Here is a 20,232-nt window from a genome sequence, read left to right on the forward strand (position 1 = left end):
TTTAATACGATCTTTTGCCTCAAGTCCATTTTTCAGCTTATTCTTTCAGTATTGAAATATGATTCAGTTTTGAATAGTCTCAATGGACTCAATTCCATCTGCTGCCCATGCTCACCTGCACTAATTTTTTGCAGCCACATCACTCTCGACAATCTCAAGGTCTTTATTCTTACCCAATCCACAAGTCGATCAAGCTATGCTTGCAACCAGGCCTTAGGGTCGGCTCCTAAGAGCTATCTTAACTCTTCATCAGCATCACTCTGATAGCTTGTGGTGGCAAAGAACTGTTTGAGTTTATTGTCAGAGAATTTCAAAACAGCAGCAATAGATATAAAAACAAAACTAAAACTAACGATTCTAAAAATAATTTAAACTTTCAACTACTGATAATTAATATACAATGAAATGAAGAAAACAAATAAAACTTCGCCAACTATACCATAGTACAGAAAGGGAAATTATCATGGCCTCAAAAATCTGAAAATCAGCGTAATAACACGTGTGTGTTTCAGATTTCAGTAGTACTTGATTAAATTACATTAGGTGATGCTTAAGCCTACTGAATGCAATTTTCATAATATGTGGGAGATAGGAAGCCAGCATCAAATTGCAACTTTCATTCTCTGCAACTTCTGCCATCGCCAAAGGGATCCTACCACCACATATTTACCCCCCTTCCCTTTCCACTGTGATCACTCCCTCCATGATTCCTTTGTCTATTCATTCCTCCCCACTAATCTCCTGTGGTCCACTTTCCTCTACCATCAGATTCCCTCCTCCAGCATTGTGTGTGTGTTGCTGGGATTTCCAGCATCGGCAGATTTTCTCGTGTTTGCCCTTCTTCTTCAGCCTTTTACCTTTCCCACGCACCTGACCACCTTTCAGTTTCTAGCATCCTCCTTCTCCTACCGTTGTATTTTTATTCTGGCATCTTCCCCTTTCCTTTCTTGTCCTAAAGAAGGGTCTCAGCCTGAAACATTGATGCTGCCCGACCTGCTGAGTTCCTACAGCATTTTGTGTGTGTTGTATCCAGTAGCACCCACATCTACAGTGCTGAAGTGCTTTGAGAGGTTGGTTATAGCTAGAATCAACTACTGCCTCAGCAAGGACCCACTGTAATTTGCCTATTGCCACAACAGGTGTACACAGGTGGTTTCATTGGCTCTCTACGTGGCCTTGGATCATCTGGACAATACAAATACCTATGTCAGGATGCTGATGGTTGACTATAGGTCAGCATTTAACACCATCATTCCTACAGTTCTGACTGAAAAGTTCCAGAACCCAGGCATCTGTACCACCCTCTGCAACTGGATCCTCGACTTCTTAAGTGTAAGACCACGATCTGTATGGATTGGAAATAACATCTCCAGCTCGCTGACAATCAACACTGGCCTACTTCAGGGATGTGTGCTTAGCCTACTGCTCTACTCTTTCTACACCCATAACTGTGTGGCTAGGCACAGCTCAAATGCCAGCTATACATTTGCTGATGACATAACCATTACTGGCAGGACTGAGGTATACCAGGTAGTTGAGTGGTGTCATGACAACAACCGTGCAGTCAACATCAGTAAATCCAAAGAAATGATTGTGAACTTAAGAAGAGTAAGATGAAGGAACACACACCAGTCCTCAGAGGGATCAGAAGTGGAGAGAGTGAGCAATTTCAAGTTCCTGGGAGTCAATATCTCTGAGGACCTAACCTGGACCCAACATATCACTGCAGCTCTAAAGAAGGAAAGACAGGGGCTACATTTTCATTAAGAGTTTGAGGAGATTTGGTACAGACTGTCAGCAAAAATGCTTGCAAATTTCGACAGATGTACCATGGAGAGCATTCGAATTGGCTGCATCACAGTTTGGTATTGGATGCTGAGGATCAAAGTAAGCTGCAGAGTTGTAAAATTAGCTCCATCATGGGCACTAGCCTCCATAGTATCCAAGTCATCTTTAAGGAGCAGTGCCATTAAGGACCCCCACCAGCCAAGGACATTCCCTCTTCTCATTGCTACTGTCAGGAAGGAGGTGCAAAGCCCTGAAGACACACATGCAACAATTCAGGAACAGCTTCCTCCCCTCTGCCATCTGAGTTCCAAATAGATGTTGAACCCATGAACACCACTTCACTACTCATTTTATTTTTTTTTTTGCACTACTAATTTTTATATATTTCTCAGTTGCATCCACATCTAATATAGTTGGCACCAGAATATGCAGTGACTACTTGTGAGCTGCCCCCAGAACAATCTTGCATGTGTTAGTTGTTTTACAACACATTTCACTGTATGTTTCAATGTACATGTGATATATGAACTGTTACATATGATCTGATAGTTTGTACCAAGTACTTGATCAATATATGATCCAGCTGCAGGATAAAACTCATTGGTCGTTTGACCAGATTGCAGCTAATTAACTGGAATTTGCAGCTATATAGTATTGCACAATCTGAGACAAGACTTTGGAAATTCTACTTTTGAAGAGTATAATTCATACTTTATCAAATGATAAACCGTATTTATGAAACACTGGCCAAATGGTCATCAACACTAAAGGGAGGAAGACTGCTGATTTAATATTAAAACACTTAAAAAGCAATTTTGGTGCTTGTTTGGAGCATTTGTACATCCTTGTGGAAAGAGAAGTGATCAAATTAGAATAATTTGTAAACTGCAATACTTGAAATGGCATTCTGAAATACTGATCAGGAGATGAAAGAAAATTTCTCTTACTGCAATGCCCAGACTGAAATGGGCAATTTGATGAATATTACTTTTCTTTAATATATCCTGTTGTTTTTCACATTTACACAAGCCCGGAATAACTTATTTTTACTATTCAATAATCTGAGGACTAGAACAAACTGGTTAATATTGGTGATCAAACCTCAAATGAGATTAAAATTTCAGTTGAACAATTAATTAGAGACAGCCTGTTGCTATGTTTACATATTCTTACAAAATGCACGTACTTCCCTTGAATAAATAGCTTTATTACAACTTCCCTTTAAATAACTTTATTTTCATGGATCTCAGTACAATTTTCAGAACGATTCAAAACAATCAAATCACATTATATTGTAAAAATTCAGATGATTAAAAAGTATTTAATATTTTACTTAGAAATCAAGGTAAGACTTAATAGTTCTTGCCATGCTGTTGAATTATCCTTGTTTTCACTCAATTATAAACAGCAAGTTAATGTCAGCTTGTACAATGCAGATATACTGAACAAAATTGACACTAAAACACAGTTACAACACAAAGTAAAATTCAAGAAAGCAACTTCCCTTAATATTAAACGATAGGGTCTTTTAAGAGACTCCTGGATGGATACATGGAGCTTAGAAAAATAGAGAGCTATGGGCAAGTCTAGGTAGTTCTAAGGTAAGGACATGTTCGGCACAGCTTTGTGGGCTGAAGGCCCTGTATTGTGCTGTAGGTTTTCTCTGTTTCTATTTTTTCTCCCCCCTAATGTTAAAAAATATTTTCTTCACTATACCACCTCTAGGGAATTTAAATAATGGTGAAAAATGTGTCATTATGCCTTACAGCCCATTAATTGTCAAAAACTTCCACTACTGACAGCAACCTGCCCTATGATCTGTACTAGTTGATTCATGCTTATCGTAACCCAGGCAGTTGTCAGAGGTGAAAACTAACAGAGATGCTAATTAAGAGGCAGAGTATTACTGAGTGCAAAAGCAGAAGGAAAATCATTAAGAATAAAATAAGCCCATCTCACAGACTATCGTGCAAAAAAAAACATGCTCAAAAAGGCACCGTCCAACACCAGACACAGCATCCACCTGTTCTCTTACCTATGGGATTATCCATGGTATTAAGGAACAATGTGGGGAATGAAGAACAGAGAGGGAGGAAGAAAGTTACAAGGAAGTTACAAACATATTGCAGGCATGCTAAAAACTAAGGGTTCTCTATACAGCAAGTGAAAAAGGCAACAACTAATTGCACGTTGTATGTAAGACTCTGGGTTCAACTATTTTTTTTTTTTAAAGTACCTAAATTAGGCTGTTCTGATTTCAATTATGCATGAAATCCACTTCCATTTATTCTAACTCATTGTTCAACCAGAACTGACCAAAATTCATTTTTGCAATCCTTAATCTACAGCTGATCAAAACAAACTGCCTAAACACTAACATGGTTACAGAGTGTTTTGAAACATAATAAAGGAGAAAATTAGGAAAAGAATTGTGCTGTTTCTCCTCCATTTATCCAGTGTTAGTGGCTAAGAAGGTTTTAAATATAATAGCTCCAACTATTGACAGACCAGGTCAAGGAACTGGAGCTGGATGTACTCAGGATCATCTGGGAGGCTGAGAACCTCTTAAATTAGACTCTTACTGAGATGGTTACCCCCAAAGAACTGGCTCTAGACAAGTTAAGGGGTGTAAGCAGTCAGTACAGGCTTCTGCTGTGACCATTCCCCTCACTAACAGGTATACCTAGATACTGTTGAGGGGATTTTTTTTCCAACAGCACCAGTCCAATTTCTGGGGCAGTTCTGAGGCTGAGAAGGGACAACTGTAGACAGGTGACAGTGATTGTTGACTTGATACAGGGGTGGGGGGAGTGGAGAGTGAGGAGTGAGAGGATAGACAAGAGTTCTCGTGACTGCAGAAAGGACACCAATTTGCTGTTGCCTCCTGGGTGCCAGGGTCAGGGATGTTTCTGCACGAGATCCTGTGGAATTATTGAGTTAGGTAAGAAGTTAAGAAGCAAGACTCCAAGAGCAGTGATCTCCAGATTACTCATAGTGCTACACACTACTGAGATCAGAAATAGAGAGGTCTGATGAATTTGTGGCTGAGGAGCTGGTACAGGGATTTAGATTCTTGGACTATTAGGATCTACGTAGAGGCAATCTGTACAAGAGGGACAAGACAGGTTACACTTGAACCAGAGAGGGATCAATATCCTTGCAAGGAATTCTGCAAGTGCTACACAGGAGGATTTAAACTAGATTTACAGGGGGTGGGACTCTTGAGTCGGATGAAGTCATGGGATAAAGCAAGAGGCAGTGAGAGCAAGTCTAGTAATCAGGGTAGTCAGGAAACATTAAAGACGGAGAGGAATACTTAGCTAAACTGATTTCAGTGCTCGAGGTTTAACAGGTAAGACAGACAAACCCAGAATGTGAATTTGCTCCAAGAACTTAGATGTTACAGCTACAACAGATACATGGCTGAGAGTAGGGCATGACTGGCAGCTCAATACTCCAGGATACAGATGCTAAAGGCATGACAGAGGTACAGGTAAGTGAGGAGGCGGGTGTTGCCTAGTTGACAAGGCAGGAAGTAACAGCAGTATTTGGAGATGTCATTCTTGGGAGATTGTCCATATGGATAGAATTTAGAAACAAGGGGAGGGTCACACTGATGAGGCTGTATTATGGACATTCCCCCACAGTCAAAGGGAAATTGAGGAGCAGATGTGTAGAGAAATTGCATATTTTAAGAATATTACTGGGAGACTTTAACTTCCAGGTGTTGACTGTGCTACAAGTGTTAGGCCACTACTAAGGAGAGTATTCTAAGGGCAAGTTATTGAATTGGCAGTCAGGCAGCACTTTGGCTCTAGTGACCATTATTCTATTACTTTTAAGATAGTGATTCCAAAAGATAGGACAGGCCCATCAGTTGGGGTTCTAAGTTGGAAGGGTTAATCTTGGGGGAATTTGGCAGGTACGAGAGGTCAAGTAGGTGAGTCTGTTTGAAAGGGAAGGAGCATGTCAGAGGCTTTTAAGACAATCTGGGATCAACACCTTCCCATTGGTATGAAGGGCAAATCTGGCAACTTTGGGTTGACAAAAGATTCTGTTCAAAATAAAGGAAGAATATGTTGAGTTTTAGAAGGTCAAGATCAAGCAAATCCCTTGATGACTATAAAAAGATTAAGAATACTCTTCAGAGACTCTTAGATAGGCAAATGGATGAAAGAAAAATGGAGGGCCGTGTGGGAGGGAAGGGTTAGATTGATCTTGGAGTAGGTTATATTGTGGACCGAAGGGGCTGTACTGTTCTATGTTCTAATACACTTAAGATGGAAATCATGAGGGCAAAGAGAGGCCACGAGATGGATCAGGCAGGAAATGTCAAGGAAAATCCCGAAAAGTTCTCTAGCTATATTAAGATCAGCAGGGCCGCCTGTATCTTGGGCTGCAGGAGTTGATGGGATTTTTAAATGAACATTTTTTTGCTTTTTTTTTTGCTAAGAAGAAAATCATGGCTGTTCAAGAGATAATTGAAACAAATAAAGATGTTTTGGAGGACATTCATATCCTATGGAGGTGGTATTTGTAGCCTGGTAGCATATTAAGGTGGATCAATCCCTTAGGCCAGACCAAATACATCCTCAGACTTTATGCAAGGCTGGAGAAGGACGCATGGGGGCCCTTGCAGAGATATTTGCATTACTGTTAGCTACTGATGAAGTTCCTTACGACTGGAAGGTGGCAAATGTTGTTCAACTGTTTAAAAACAGTAGCAAGACAAGCTAGTGAATTATAGACCAGTCAGCCTGACTTCAGTAGTGGTAAAATTACTGGAGGGAATTCTAAGGGGCAGTGTCTATCAGCATTTAGATGAACAGAGTCTGATTTGGAGAGTCTTATTAGGTGGCTTTGTGTGTGGGAAGTTATGCTTAGTGAACCTTATTTTCAAAAAGTAATCAAAAAGATTGATGAGGGTAGGACAGTGCGTGCAAAATTGTATTTTACTGGAAAATGGGTTACAATACAGAATACAGATGAATGTGGAAAGTCAAACCAATGTGGGACTTATATTATGGCTGGTCATTAAGCAGTGTAATAAAACAGAAGCAGGAGTATAAGCACATAGTTCATTGAAATTGGCATTAAAGCTTTTCAGTCTGATGAAAAAGGCATTTAGCAGACTGCCTTTCATTATCTGGGACACTGGTACTGTATAGGAATTGGGAAATTATGTTGCAGTTGTACAAGCCATTGATAAAGCTGCTCTTGAAGTACTACGTACAGTTTTGTTACATACATGGTTAAACTGGAAAGAGTGCAGAAAAGATTTGAATATGTTGCAGCTCTAGAGGGCTTGAGTTATAGGGAGAGGCTGGACAGTCTAGGTATTTGTTCCTTGGAACACAGGAGAATGAGGGGCAACCTATAGAAATGTTAAAAACTAAAGGGACATCAATAAGGTGGATAGTAACAGTCTATTCCCCAAGGTAGGGGAGTCTAAAACTAGGGGGCATAGATTTAGGCTGAGATGGCCAACACAGAAATTGAGAATAGCTGGGGGGGGGCGGGGGGGGCACCATGGTCAGTATAGACTCATTGGGCCAAAGGGCTTGTGGTATCCATGCATTATTCTATGGCTCTATCCACAATGAAGTGACAATGCATATTCACAGTGTATTCAATGAAAGTAAAATTACAGGTGGGGAATATTTTAAAGACTATAGTTCTACATATTTTCGCATTTGATTTAGAAAATATATTCGTATTTGGTTTAAATACAATTTCCACATTTAAAGAAATTTATACTTTTTCAGTTTTATACAAGATACCGTGCAAAAGTCTTAGGCACATACATAGCGTATAGCTAGGGCACCCAAGGCTTTTACACAGCACTGTAGTAACTTTATGTATTGCATTGTACTACTGCTGCAAACAAAAAACAAATTTATGACATATGTGAGTGATGATAAACCTGATTGAGAGCTCTCTACTGTGGACTGAGAGTGGGACGGGGGCAAGGAGAGGGGAGGGAACAGGAAGCACCAGAGAGACATTCTGTAATGATTAATAAACCAATTGTTTGGAATCAAATGTCCTTGCTTGATGTCTCAGGCTGGGTGCTTCTGGACCTGCACCAATCCCCTGCCCTGGCACACCTTCTCTGCCACTTACCCCATACCCCTCCCGCAGCACTCCACCCTCACTAATCCCAGAATCCTTTGCTCCCAACAGATTTACAAACTCACTCAGTACTACATACTAATATTTTTGTTTGTCCAGATGAAACTGCATTTTCATTCTGTTAATACAAAGATTAACCTTCAGTAATACTCATGGAAATAAACAGCAAAAAGCAAGCACACCTCTGAAGCTTACTGAAAAAAGACTAAAACTTTTAATATTGCTGCAGATCAGTCATCTCTTTCTCTTACAAGGAGTTATGAAGTGCAATGATGTGGGAAGGCATACATTTTCTCACAAGAATTGTTTTGGGACCAACTGCTTCTACATTCCCAGGGTGTCATCATGGCTTCTAAATAATTACAATACTTTCAAAAACATAACATTTCTATAATTCCGAGCTGTTTGCTCATGGAGAATGACAGGGGACCTGCTTTCAGTTTACTCTATATGTGAATGCAGTGGATCATTACCAAACCAATCACAGCATACCATTTTAAATTTGTTTTGCCACACTCGACATTTGCTTTACGTCTTACAAGGTGTATGTAATTGGAGCTGTGATATTCATTCAACTTGTGTTTATCCTTTGGCTTTTAACAATGAAGACATGAATGACTTTACTGGAACAATAATAAGTAGCATTCTTTATGAAGGCTGAATGCATTTTAACACAAACACACACACATATCTCATTTACAAATTGCACTGGGAAACACGATTAGAAAGGTTGACTTTTTTTAAAAAACATTCTTGCATTCTTTGTGGACACTTTACAGACAGCTTAATAAGGTAAAAGTCCTCACCGCTTTCTTAAACTACTTTTAGAAGAACTCTTCCTCTTTTAGAAGAACTTGCTGTGCATTAGATAAATAAATTCAAACTTAGCTATGAAGGCAGCAAAGATAAGTCAGGCAGTAAGCCTGTCTATAAAACAAGTTTAATTTATAGTCAAATGAAGAATACACCATTTATTTATTTATGGATCAAAAATGTTTGCGCATCATTTTGATGCTTCCAAAGCTTACCACATGCTGATCCGTCACTGGATTTTGATGTTTATTTTGTAATGTGGGCTGGATTCTTGAGGCCATAATTTAAACAGGCAAACCAAATGATTCTACCTACTTATACAATTCTACAGTCAATAACTGTAGCTTCAGGTAAATTTAAGATTCCATCCAGGTCAAAGGCTGGTCTTAGTTCTATTTTGAATCTATAACACTGAGACATGCAGCTAGCCTGCAAAAAAATCCTATTATCTACCAGATGATTCATTTTTCCAGGCCTAATTAAGCATGTTAGAAAAAGATACTACAAACATCATACATTACCACTTTTAAAAGACAGTCGGATAAAGAAACAATGGTTTTAAAAAAATAACTGAAACACTAAGAAAAGAGCATAACAATAAACATACAATTTGATGTACTATCCAGTTTTGTCACCCCATTAAACTGCACACAGTGTTAAATTGGGGGTATTTCTCAGCCTGAGTTACACTATCCAACTATACCCTAAAGAACAAAGAGGCAACAGGCCTCCCCTTCGACACATGCTATTAGCTCCCTAACACTGGCAAGGATTGAGAATGTAGGGATTGAATTTTCCCTTTTGAAAACAGGACAGAAAGTTGTTTTACGTTAAAAAAGTAACTTTCCATAGACATAGTCATACTACAGCTGACTCAGTGCACGGTCAGAGATAATTTACTCCTGAGGTATAAAGCAAATAATAAAAATCCATCTCACCCAACAAAGATCAAGTGAATCCAATCACCAAACATCATGTGCAAGTGGCAAACTGGATGATCTACTGGTTATTATGGATTTAATTACAAAGCAATTTTTACAATCAAATAAATCCAAAATTCTGAAGCAAAACACATCTTAAAACATACATGACAAAGAATATTCAAAGTAAAACAACAGTTTGGCATTGTCAAAAATATAATTGCATGTAATTTATTATCAACAACTTTAAGTAATTTAACAAATATCACGACTGAAAAATTCTGCTCAGAAACAGGGTTCTATGAATTGATCTTTGCTTCATTGTAGAATTCACTCAGTCCTCCTCCACCTCAGTACAAATGTCAAATATTTATTTTATGGTTTGGTCAATTATTGCAGTAGTAAACCACACTGAAAGACTGTGCTCAACGCCACGATTATGCAGGGTTGGTAGATTTCTGCCTTGATGGAAAATAAGATGCAAATAGGCTCAGTATCATATGAGCTACGAGAGGAGGGGGAAATTAGCTTAGGTACTTACATCTGACCCCTTTTCTATTGACCTTGCTGGAATAACCTGATATATACGCATCTGAGAAAGTGAAAGGGAGTGGGTTTTCTTGAGATGCTCTTCACTGTGCAAAAGCACATCAGCTTTCGTTGATTAGACTTGTGTACCCAAATGTGAGGTGTTTCCCACAAGAAAACTGGGGAAAGCTGGATGACAGTTAACTTGTTCAGATACCACATTTCACTAAAATCAAATTATCTGCAACGGTTTTAAAAAATCTTTCATGGCAATGAAGCAATATACTTAAGAGGAAATAAACTACCCTTCCTGTCAATAGCAGTTAGGTAATGCATTGGTCCCCTATTCCAGAAGGGAATCGTTATGTTGAGTGCTCATGAGTGCAGATTTCTTCTGTACAAAATGAATAGAACTATAACCGAGATATTATACATGTATCTCCAATAGTTTCTAGAGACTGAGGCAGTAACTTTCCTGCATTATCACTGTGCATGTCTCATCATGAGCGATTCTTCAAAATTACAGGTACTGTAATGACAAGGAAAAAATAATTAATAAAACTGTTTACTTAGTAAGATAGGCTTTACACCGAGTATTAACAGCTCCAGCAATTTGCTTTGACTAACTTATTCCTTAATGCAAGAAATCTACAATAAAAATGAACTCTATATCCTTAAAATAAATTAAAACCACAATAATCCATTCAGTTTCGTAATATTTACTTCAAAGTCATCTGAAAAACAAAACAATTCAACATCAGTAATTTGATTTCATCTTGATAATTAATATTTTTCACAAAGAAAGGATTGGATTCTACAGATGCTGAAATTCTTGAGCAACACGCACAAAACCTGGTGGAACTGAGCAGGTCAAGGAGCACCTATGAAGGGGAATAAGCGGTCAAAGTTTCAAGTCAAGACTCTTAATCAGGACTGGAAAGGAAGGAGGCAGAGGACAGAATAAGGTGGTGGGGGGAGGGCAAGGTATGCAAGCTGACAGGTGATAGGTGACACCAGGTGAGAAGGAAGGGCAGTGGGGGAGGGGGACAAAGTGAGAAGCTGGGAGGTGATAGGTGGAAGAGGTAAAGGGCTGAAGAAGGAATCTTAAAGGGAAGTACAGTGTACCATGGAAGAAAAGGAAGGGGGGGCTACCAGTGGAAATTGAGAAGGAGAGAGCGACGAGGAATCGGGAAGGGGAACAGAAAAAAGAGAAGGGGGAGTGGCAGAAATGACCAGAAGATAGAGAAATCAATGTTCATGCTATCACACTGAAGACTACCCAGATGGAATATGAGGTGTTGCTCCTCTTACCTGAGTGTGACAATAGAGGAGACTATGGACAGATGTTGGAATGGAAATAAGTTGAATTGAAATGGGTGCCCACTGAAAGATACTGCCTTTTACGGTGAACAGAGCGAAGATGTTCAGAGAGATCCCCCAGTCTATATCTGTTCTCACAAATGCAGAGGAGGTTACACCAGGAGCACCAGATACAATTGATGACCCCAAGAGACCCCCAGGTGAAGTGTCACCTCACCTGGAGGAAGAAGGTGTAGGGGCAGGTATAGCACTTGTCATGCCTGAAGGGATAAGGGATAAGTGTCAGGAGGGAGATCATTGACTCCCTATCTTTGTGGGACGAGCAGAGAGGTGGAGGTGAAAGGGAAAGATGTGTTTAGTAATAGGATCCCATTGTAAACATAGAAAGACATAGAAAAATCGGTGCAGGAGTAGGCCATTTGGCCCTTTGAGCCTGCACCGCCATTCAGTATGATCATGGCTGATCATCCAACTCAGAACCCTGTACCAGCCTTCCCTCCATACCCCCTCATCCCCGTAGCCACAAGGGCCATATCTAACTCCTCCTTAAATATAGCCAATGAACTGGCCTCAACTGTTTCCTGTGGCAGAGAATTCCACAGATTCACCACTCTGTGTGAAGAAGTTTTTCTTAATCTCGGTCCTAAAAGGCTTCCCCTTTATCCTCAAACTGTGACCCCTCGTTCTGGACTTCCCCAACATCGGGAACAATCTTCCTGCATCTAGCCTGTCCAATCCCTTTAGGATTTTATACGTTTCAATCAGATCCCCCCTCAATCTTCTAATTTCCAATGAGTATAAGCCTAGTTCATCCAGTCTTCCATCATATGAAAGTCCTGCCATCCCAGGAATCAATCTGGTGAACCTGATTGTAGATGGCAAAAGTTTCAGAGAATGATGCATTGGATACAGAGGCTCATGGGGTGGTAGGTAAGGGCAAAGTGAACCCATTCCCCGATATGGCAATGAGAGGATGGGGTGAGGCAGATGTGCGGGAAATAGAGGAGATGCGAGTGAGGGCAGCATCAATGCCGGTGGAAGAGATACCCATTCTCTGTCAGTTTATTCCTCCCCTTCCTTATCCTGGTTTTGACCCTTTCCTTTCCAGTCCTGATGAAGGATCTCAGCCTGAAAAGTTGACTATTTAGAAACATAGAAAATAGGTGCAGGAGTAGGCCATTCGGCCCTTCGAGCCTGCACCGCCATTTATTATGATCATGGTTGATCATCCAACTCAGAACCCCGCCCCAGCCTTCCCTCCATACCCCCTGACCCCCGTAGCCACAAGGGCCATATCTAACTCCCTCTTAAATATAGCCAATGAACTGGCCTCAACTGTTTCCTGTGGCAGAGAATTCCACAGATTCACCACTCTCTGTGTGAAGAAGTTTTTCCTAATCTCGGTCCTAAAAGGCTTCCCCTCTATCCTCAAACTGTGACCCCTCGTTCTGGACTTCCCCAACATCGGGAACAATCTTCCTGCATCTAGCCTGTCCAATCCCTTTAGGATTTTATACGTTTCAATCAGATCCCCCCTCAATCTTCTAAATTCCAACGAGTACAAGCCCAGTTCATCCAGTCTTTCTTCATATGAAAGTCCTGCCATCCCAGGAATCAATCTAGTGAACCTTCTTCGTACCCCCCCAAAGGCAAGGATGTCTTTCCTCAGATTAGGGGACCAAAACTGCACACAATACTCCAGGTGTGGTCTCACCAAGGCCTTGTACAACTGCAGTAGTACCTCACTGCTCCTGTACTCGAATCCTCTCGCTATAAATGCCAGCATACCATTCGCCTTTTTCACCGCCTGCTGTACCTGCATGCCCACTTTCAATGACTGGTGTATAATGACACCCAGGTCTCGTTGCACCTCCCCTTTTCCTAATCGGCCACCATTCAGATAATAATCTGTTTTCCTATTTTTGCCACCAAAGTGGATAACTTCACATTTATCCACATTAAATTGCATCTGCCATGAATTTGCCCACTCACCCAACCTATCCAAGTCACCCTGCATCCTCTTAGCATCCTCCTCACAGCTAACACTGCCACCCAGCTTCGTGTCATCCGCAAACTTGGAGATGCTGCATTTAATTCCCTCATCCAAGTCATTAATATATATTGTAAACAACTGGGGTCCCAGCACTGAGCCTTGCGGTACCCCACTAGTCACCGCCTGCCATTCTGAAAAGGTCCCGTTTATTCCCACTCTTTGCTTCCTGTCTGCTAACTAATTCTCCATCCACATCAATACCTTACCCCCAATACCGTGTGCTTTAAGTTTGCACACTAATCTCCTGTGTGGGACCTTGTCAAAAGCCTTCTGAAAATCCAAATATACCACATCCACTGGTTCTCCCCTATCCACTCTACTAGTTACATCCTCAAAAAATTCTATGAGATTCGTCAGACATGATTTTCCTTTCACAAATCCATGCTGACTTTGTCCGATGATTTCACCGCTTTCCAAATGTGCTGTTATCACATCTTTGATAACTGACTCCAGCAGTTTCCCCACCACCGACGTTAGGCTAACCGGTCTATAATTCCCTGGTTTCTCTCTCCCTCCTTTTTTAAAAAGTGGGGTTACATTAGCCACCCTCCAATCCTCAGGAACTAGTCCAGAATCTAACGAGTTTTGAAAAATTATCACTAATCCATCCACTATTTCTTGGGCTACTTCCTTAAGCACTCTAGGATGCAGACCATCTGGCCCTGGGGATTTATCTGCCTTCAATCCCTTCAATTTACCTAACACCACTTCCCTACTAACATGTATTTCGCTCAGTTCCTCCATCTCACTGAACCTTCTGTCCCCTACTATTTCTGGAAGATTATTTTTGTCCTCCTTAGTGAAGACAGAACCAAAGTAATTATTCAATTGGTCTGCCATGTCCTTGCTCCCTATAATCAATTCACCTGTTTCTGTCTGTAGGGGACCTACATTTATTCCACTCTATAGATGCTGCCTGAGTTACTAAATTTCCCCAGCATTTTGAGAGTGTAAATATCTGCTCTGTACAGAATTATAATAACATAGGGGCTCCATTGATATTTATACTTAAAGAACATTTGGCAACTTGAACATGGCAATTACTATAGAATTTGAACCCCATTTACTTTAGAATATTAAACATACTTACTGATGATAACTAACAAGACAATTACGACAACCACCGATATGATGGCCTTCATCTGAAATGGGAAAGATGAAAACGTCAAAACCTGCTATACAAAGCTACATTTTATGAACCTTAAGCAGGGATAACTGTTTAAAAATAATTTGCTTTTCTATCATTTACAAAAATGTGGCTTAAAACCTGTTTTCATTTTACGCTGATTTTGAAATTTATATACTTTAAGTCTAACAGCACATGCAGATTAAAAGTTTGGATCAGACAAGGAATAGAAACAACGTTGTATTTTGCCTCTGCATTCATCTGGCAATGAACTCTTTCAGCGCATCTGTTTTTCAAACAAACATACAAGCAATAGGATATCCTACATATCCATTTTATGCCATTACAGTGAGGATTAGGAGGAGTATCCAGTTTATTTAATGTTTTATGTGCCTTTCATGATCCCAGGATACTGAGAAGTTTGTTTAAATGATATGAAACTGCGCTCAGACCCGTAACAATTATTAAACAAAATCCTCAAATTCCAAGTCTGCCAATTAAAATGATTTTTGTATTGCCCTTTCAATGCCCTCGATAACTTTCCCCATTCAATCCAGCCGTTATCGCAGATCAGTAACTGTATCATCACTTTTCAAAAATCCTAAATAACAAATAATTCTCTTTACTACCATCAGGGAGGAGATACAGGAGCCAGAAAACACACACTCAACATTTTCGGAACAGCTTCTTCCCCTCTGCCATTAAATTTCTGAAACACCTATGTACCCACAACCACTACCTCACTATTTCACTCTTCTTTCACTCACTTTAAGAAAAATCTCATATTGTATGTTGCACAAGATTTTATATCAAGAAAATGATAAAGTAAAATGGGAGAAAGGGTAATTTATGACTATTTTACAAGTAAATACAAATGTCAATGTGTACCATAGTGCGAGTTTTAGACAGCTATTTGAAGATTTTTTTTGTGCTTAGTATGATTTACTAGCTTTAGTGCCAGAATCAATAAAAGACATTTCTGAAAGGTGAAGGAAAGGTCAGTTACCTTTGAATGAAGTGACAAGAAAAAGCTGTTGATTTTCCATCAATTTCCATAACTCAGATGTACAAAAAAGAAAAATCACAGATAGGGCAGAAATATTTCTCATTCATTCACATTTGAGAATCTGATTCTGTAATGAACTTGTGTATTTATCTGTGACAAATGTTACAAGTGTTCCATGTTACAAATCTTGTCCAGACACAATCAGGTCATAAAAACTAAACGATCACGTCTCTCTGCCGATAGAAGAGCTGGTTAAAGTTTGGATTGTCATGTCCCATACGCAACAAAAATCAGAGTCCTGTGACTCTATTATTCAGCAGAAAAAAAACACAGACCATCCTTTGGACATGGTTTTCACTAAATGCAGCTATTTACAAAATGGATATTTGATCAGGGGTATTGGAGAAAAAATGTGCATAGAGTACCAAATGGCATCAAACAATAATGTAGAAGTAAGCTTTTAATTAAACTAAAGTGTGGGAAGGAATAATAGGATAAATTGGGGAAGACAAGTTGAAGTATTTTTTTCCCCTAAAAGGTATGTACAGAACTGTTAGAAAGCTAAACCCAAACAAGGTAATCAAATAACCCAATTTTGCTGTAATGCTAATATTCATGTTTCACTTGTGAGGTAAAGACTCTTAAAATGGCTAATTTAGAATTAATTTCCATATATGGCACTAAGTACGTGTTCAACAATGCTTCCACACTGAACAGGAGGAAGTACTTCCATCTAATAGATACACGTTGGGTCATGGAGCAATCCCATTCCCTCATTAATTGCCCCTGTTACCTTTTCATTCCACACTACCATCAACTCCCTGCAGATTCAACCACACACCTACATACTGGAGGTAATTTATAGTGGCTAATTACTCTAATAAATCATGTGTCTTTGGGATGTTAGAGGAAACTTGGAGGAAATCCAAGAGGCCACAGGATGAACCTGCAGACTGCACCAGGGATCAGGATTGTACCCAAGTTACTGAAGTTTCTACTAACTGTGTCACCTTGAATACTTACTTCAAGTATAAATTTTACTTTTACTTCTCTATAGCATTGCTTACTGAGAGAATGTGTTCATGTGATGTAAGAAGTTAAAGCAGCGGTCCCCAACCACCGGGCTGTGGACCGGTACCGGGCCACAAAGCATGTGCTACCGGGCCGTGAGGAAACGATATGAGTCAGCTGTACCTTTCCTTATTCCCTGTCACGCCCTGTGGAACTTGAACATAGGGTTGCCAACTGTCCCGTATTTGCCGGGACATCCCGTATATTGGGCTAAATTAGTTTGTCCCGTATTTCCCCTGCTAAGGTAGAGTGTTCCAGTGAAACCTTTCGTGCCGAAATGGCGTAAAGCGAAGAAGCGATTACCATCAACTTATATGGGAAAAATTTTTGAGCATTTCCAGACCCAAAAAAATAACCTAACAAATCATACCAAATAACACATAAAACAAAAATAAATAACACTAACATATGGTAAAAGCAGGAATGATATGATAAGTACACAGTCTATATAAAGTAGAAATAATGTATGTACAGTATAGTCAGGAAGATGAAGGCAAAACCGATTTGCAGGGAAAAATCGGCACATATGCGCATGCGCACATCACATGCTCACGTCACGCATGCGCACACAGGTGCCCATACAAGGCTTCATGGTCATGGTAGTCTTTCCTGGGGTAAAGTGTCCCGGGATTTGACTGCTACTTTTGTCCCTTATTTAGGAGTGAGAAAGTTGGCAACTCTAACTGTAAAAGACATGTTGAGGTGAGTTTAACCCTACTTGAACACCAACCCCCCCCCAAGTCAGCCGGTCCGCAAGAATATTGTCAATATTAAACCGGTCCGTGGTGCGAAAAAGTTTGGGGACCCCTGAGTTAAAGAACGGAAAGACATTTAAGTTGCATGGACATACCTCCATTCATAATTGAATACTAAGTTTAGACAAATACATGTTATAAAATGCTTTAACTGCAAAAACAATATTCACTACCTTTATCCAGCACTTTCGGTGAAGGTGGTGAGGAAATGTGACAGGAGTTATAAAAGAAGAATCTTGAAGTGAAGATAAGGATGATCTGAAAGTTAGCAGATTTGCATATGGGAAACAACAGATAATATAAATGATCAACAAGCAAAATTTTGGATAGAAGAATGGATGAAACTTAGGGCAGGAATAATGAGGGAGATCTGTACTTTAGTAAGTACCACCAAATGCTGACGCTTTCACTGGAATGCAAACAATGTAGAAGAACATGGAGAGTAGGAAAACAGGAGACTCTTCAAGAGCTGGAAATTGAGAGCAACATACACAAAATGGTAGATGAACTCAGCAGATACACACACATGCAGTTCAACTCAGTGATTGTGCAGAAAGTTTGAAGTTAATAACTCATCACGGGTGATTGATATGTTCGTAGCCTAAGGTAGAAGGAGATGAGTTATTAACTTCAAACTTTCTGCATAATCACTCAAAGTTTTGAACTGTTTGTGCATGTAACGAGAGCTGTATAACTCATCTCTTTCTACCTTAGGCAACGAACTTATCAATCACCCATCTGTGGACACTTTCTGGAGGTCCAAGATCCGTATGCTCCACGATCTCTGGACTAAGCGTGTAAATGTAGGAGGGGACTACGTTGAAAAAGAAATGTGCGAGGTTTTCTAAAATTTACTCCTTCTACCTTAGGCCATGAACTTACCAATCACCCCTCGTATGCCCTCTTGTGCTAGCCATTTCAGCCCTGGGAAAAAGCCTCTGACTATCCACACAATCAATGCCTCTCATTATCTTGTACACCTCTCATCCTCTGTCGCTCCAAGGAGAAATAGTCAAGTTCACTCAACCTATTCTCATAAGGCATGCTCCTCAATCCAGGCAACATCCTTGTAAATCTCCTCCGCACCCTTTCTATGGTTTTCACGTTCTTCCTGTAGTGAGGTGACCAGAAATGAGTACAGTGCTCCAAGTAGGGTCTGACCAGGGTCCTATATAGCTACAACATTACCTCTCGGATCTTAAACTCAATCTCACAGTTGATGAAGGCCAATGCACCATATGCCTTCTTAATCACAGAGTCAACCAGCGTAGCAATTTTGAGCGTCCTATGGACTCGGACTCCAAGATCCCTCTGATTCTCCACACTGCCAAGAGTCTTACCATTAATACTATACTCTGCTATCATATTTGACCTACCAAAGTGAACCATCTCATACTTATCTGGGTTGAACTCCATCTGCCACTTCTCAGCCCAGTTTTGCATCCTGTCAATGTCCCGCTGTAACCTCTGACAGCCCTCCACACTATCCACAACACCCCCAACCTTTGTGTCATCAGCAAGTTTTACTAACCCATCCCTCCACTTCCTCATCCAGGTCATTTATAAAAATCACAAAGAGTAGGGGTCCCAGAACAGATCCCTGAGGCACACCACTGGTCACCGGCCTCCATACAGATTATGACCAGTCTACAACCACTCTTTGCCTTCTATGGGCAAACCAGTTCTGGATCCGCAAAGCAATGTCCCCTTGGAGCCCATGCCTCCTTACTTTCTCAATAAGCCTTGCATGGGGTACCTTGTCAAATGCCTTGCTGAAATCCATATACACTACATCTACTACTCTACCTTCATCAATGTGTTTAGTCACATCCTCAAAAAATTCAATCAGGCTCGCAAGGCATAACCTGCCTTTGACAAAGCCATGCTGACTATTCATATTATGCCTCTCCAAATGTTCATAAATCCTGCTATATGGAATACCATATAGTCAAAGAGATAACATGCAAACTGCATGCAGACAGTACTGCAGGTAAATACTGAACCAGGCAGGTGGGACTGTGAGGGAGCAGCTCTGTTAGCTGTACTGCCTCAATACAGCATCTTTAATCCTAGCATTTTAACATTTTTTTCCTGTACTTTGACCCCATTTACCACTTGCTTTTGTGTATGAAGGCTATTTTGATTGCTGTTCTGTGTTTCTTCCTTCCTGATCTCCTGTTCATCTGTAAGCTACTTTAAATCTTCCCACCAGAACTCCTTTTAAGGATATTGGTCCTGTTCCTGACAAGATAAAAATCTATTCGATTTGTATACGTCTCACATGTTCCACAACAGTCCCAAAGCCTCAAAATTGTAAAGCTCTTATGCATCATCTCCAGTCACACAGTCAATTGCTCTATATTTCTATTCCTGTAGTTGACATCACACACTATTGAAATAATCCTACCATGAGTATCTTTTAAGTACTGCTTTTTAAATTTCATTTCTAGCTCCCTTGAATATGTTGGCAGGATCGCATCCCTTTATCTACCTATCTCATTGGTAACAACATGGACCACAATTTCAGGATGTTCTGCAGCCATTCAACAATGTTGTTAACTGTAGTACTAGAAATGTAACATACCATTGTGGACTCCCATCCATGGCTACAGAATTGCCCACCTTTCTCACTAACTAAAGCTGCTATCGCAATTGATCTGCTATTCCAAACACATATTCTACTCTATTCATTAAGATTCAAATTTATCACATATACACTG

The 20,232-nt window shown here is 40.1% G+C and overlaps 1 protein-coding gene across 1 annotated transcript in view; it reads right to left on the bottom strand.

Moving 5' to 3' along the window:
* Nucleotides 1–3,007: 3,007 nt before the first annotated feature.
* Nucleotides 3,008–20,232, bottom strand: part of vamp4 (vesicle-associated membrane protein 4) — a 98,308-nt gene continuing 81,083 nt past the window's right edge. Inside the window, exons 7-8 of the mRNA XM_072274256.1 lie at nucleotides 14,645–14,696; nucleotides 3,008–10,710 (exon numbers count right to left, since the gene is read on the bottom strand). Of these exons, the coding sequence (XP_072130357.1) occupies nucleotides 10,682–10,710; nucleotides 14,645–14,696 (81 nt within the window). The 3' untranslated portion in view covers nucleotides 3,008–10,681. The remainder of the gene's footprint in view (nucleotides 10,711–14,644; nucleotides 14,697–20,232) is intronic.

This window comes from Mobula birostris, chromosome 12, assembly GCF_030028105.1.
Source record: "Mobula birostris isolate sMobBir1 chromosome 12, sMobBir1.hap1, whole genome shotgun sequence".
Taxonomy (NCBI): Eukaryota; Metazoa; Chordata; class Chondrichthyes; order Myliobatiformes; family Myliobatidae; genus Mobula; species Mobula birostris.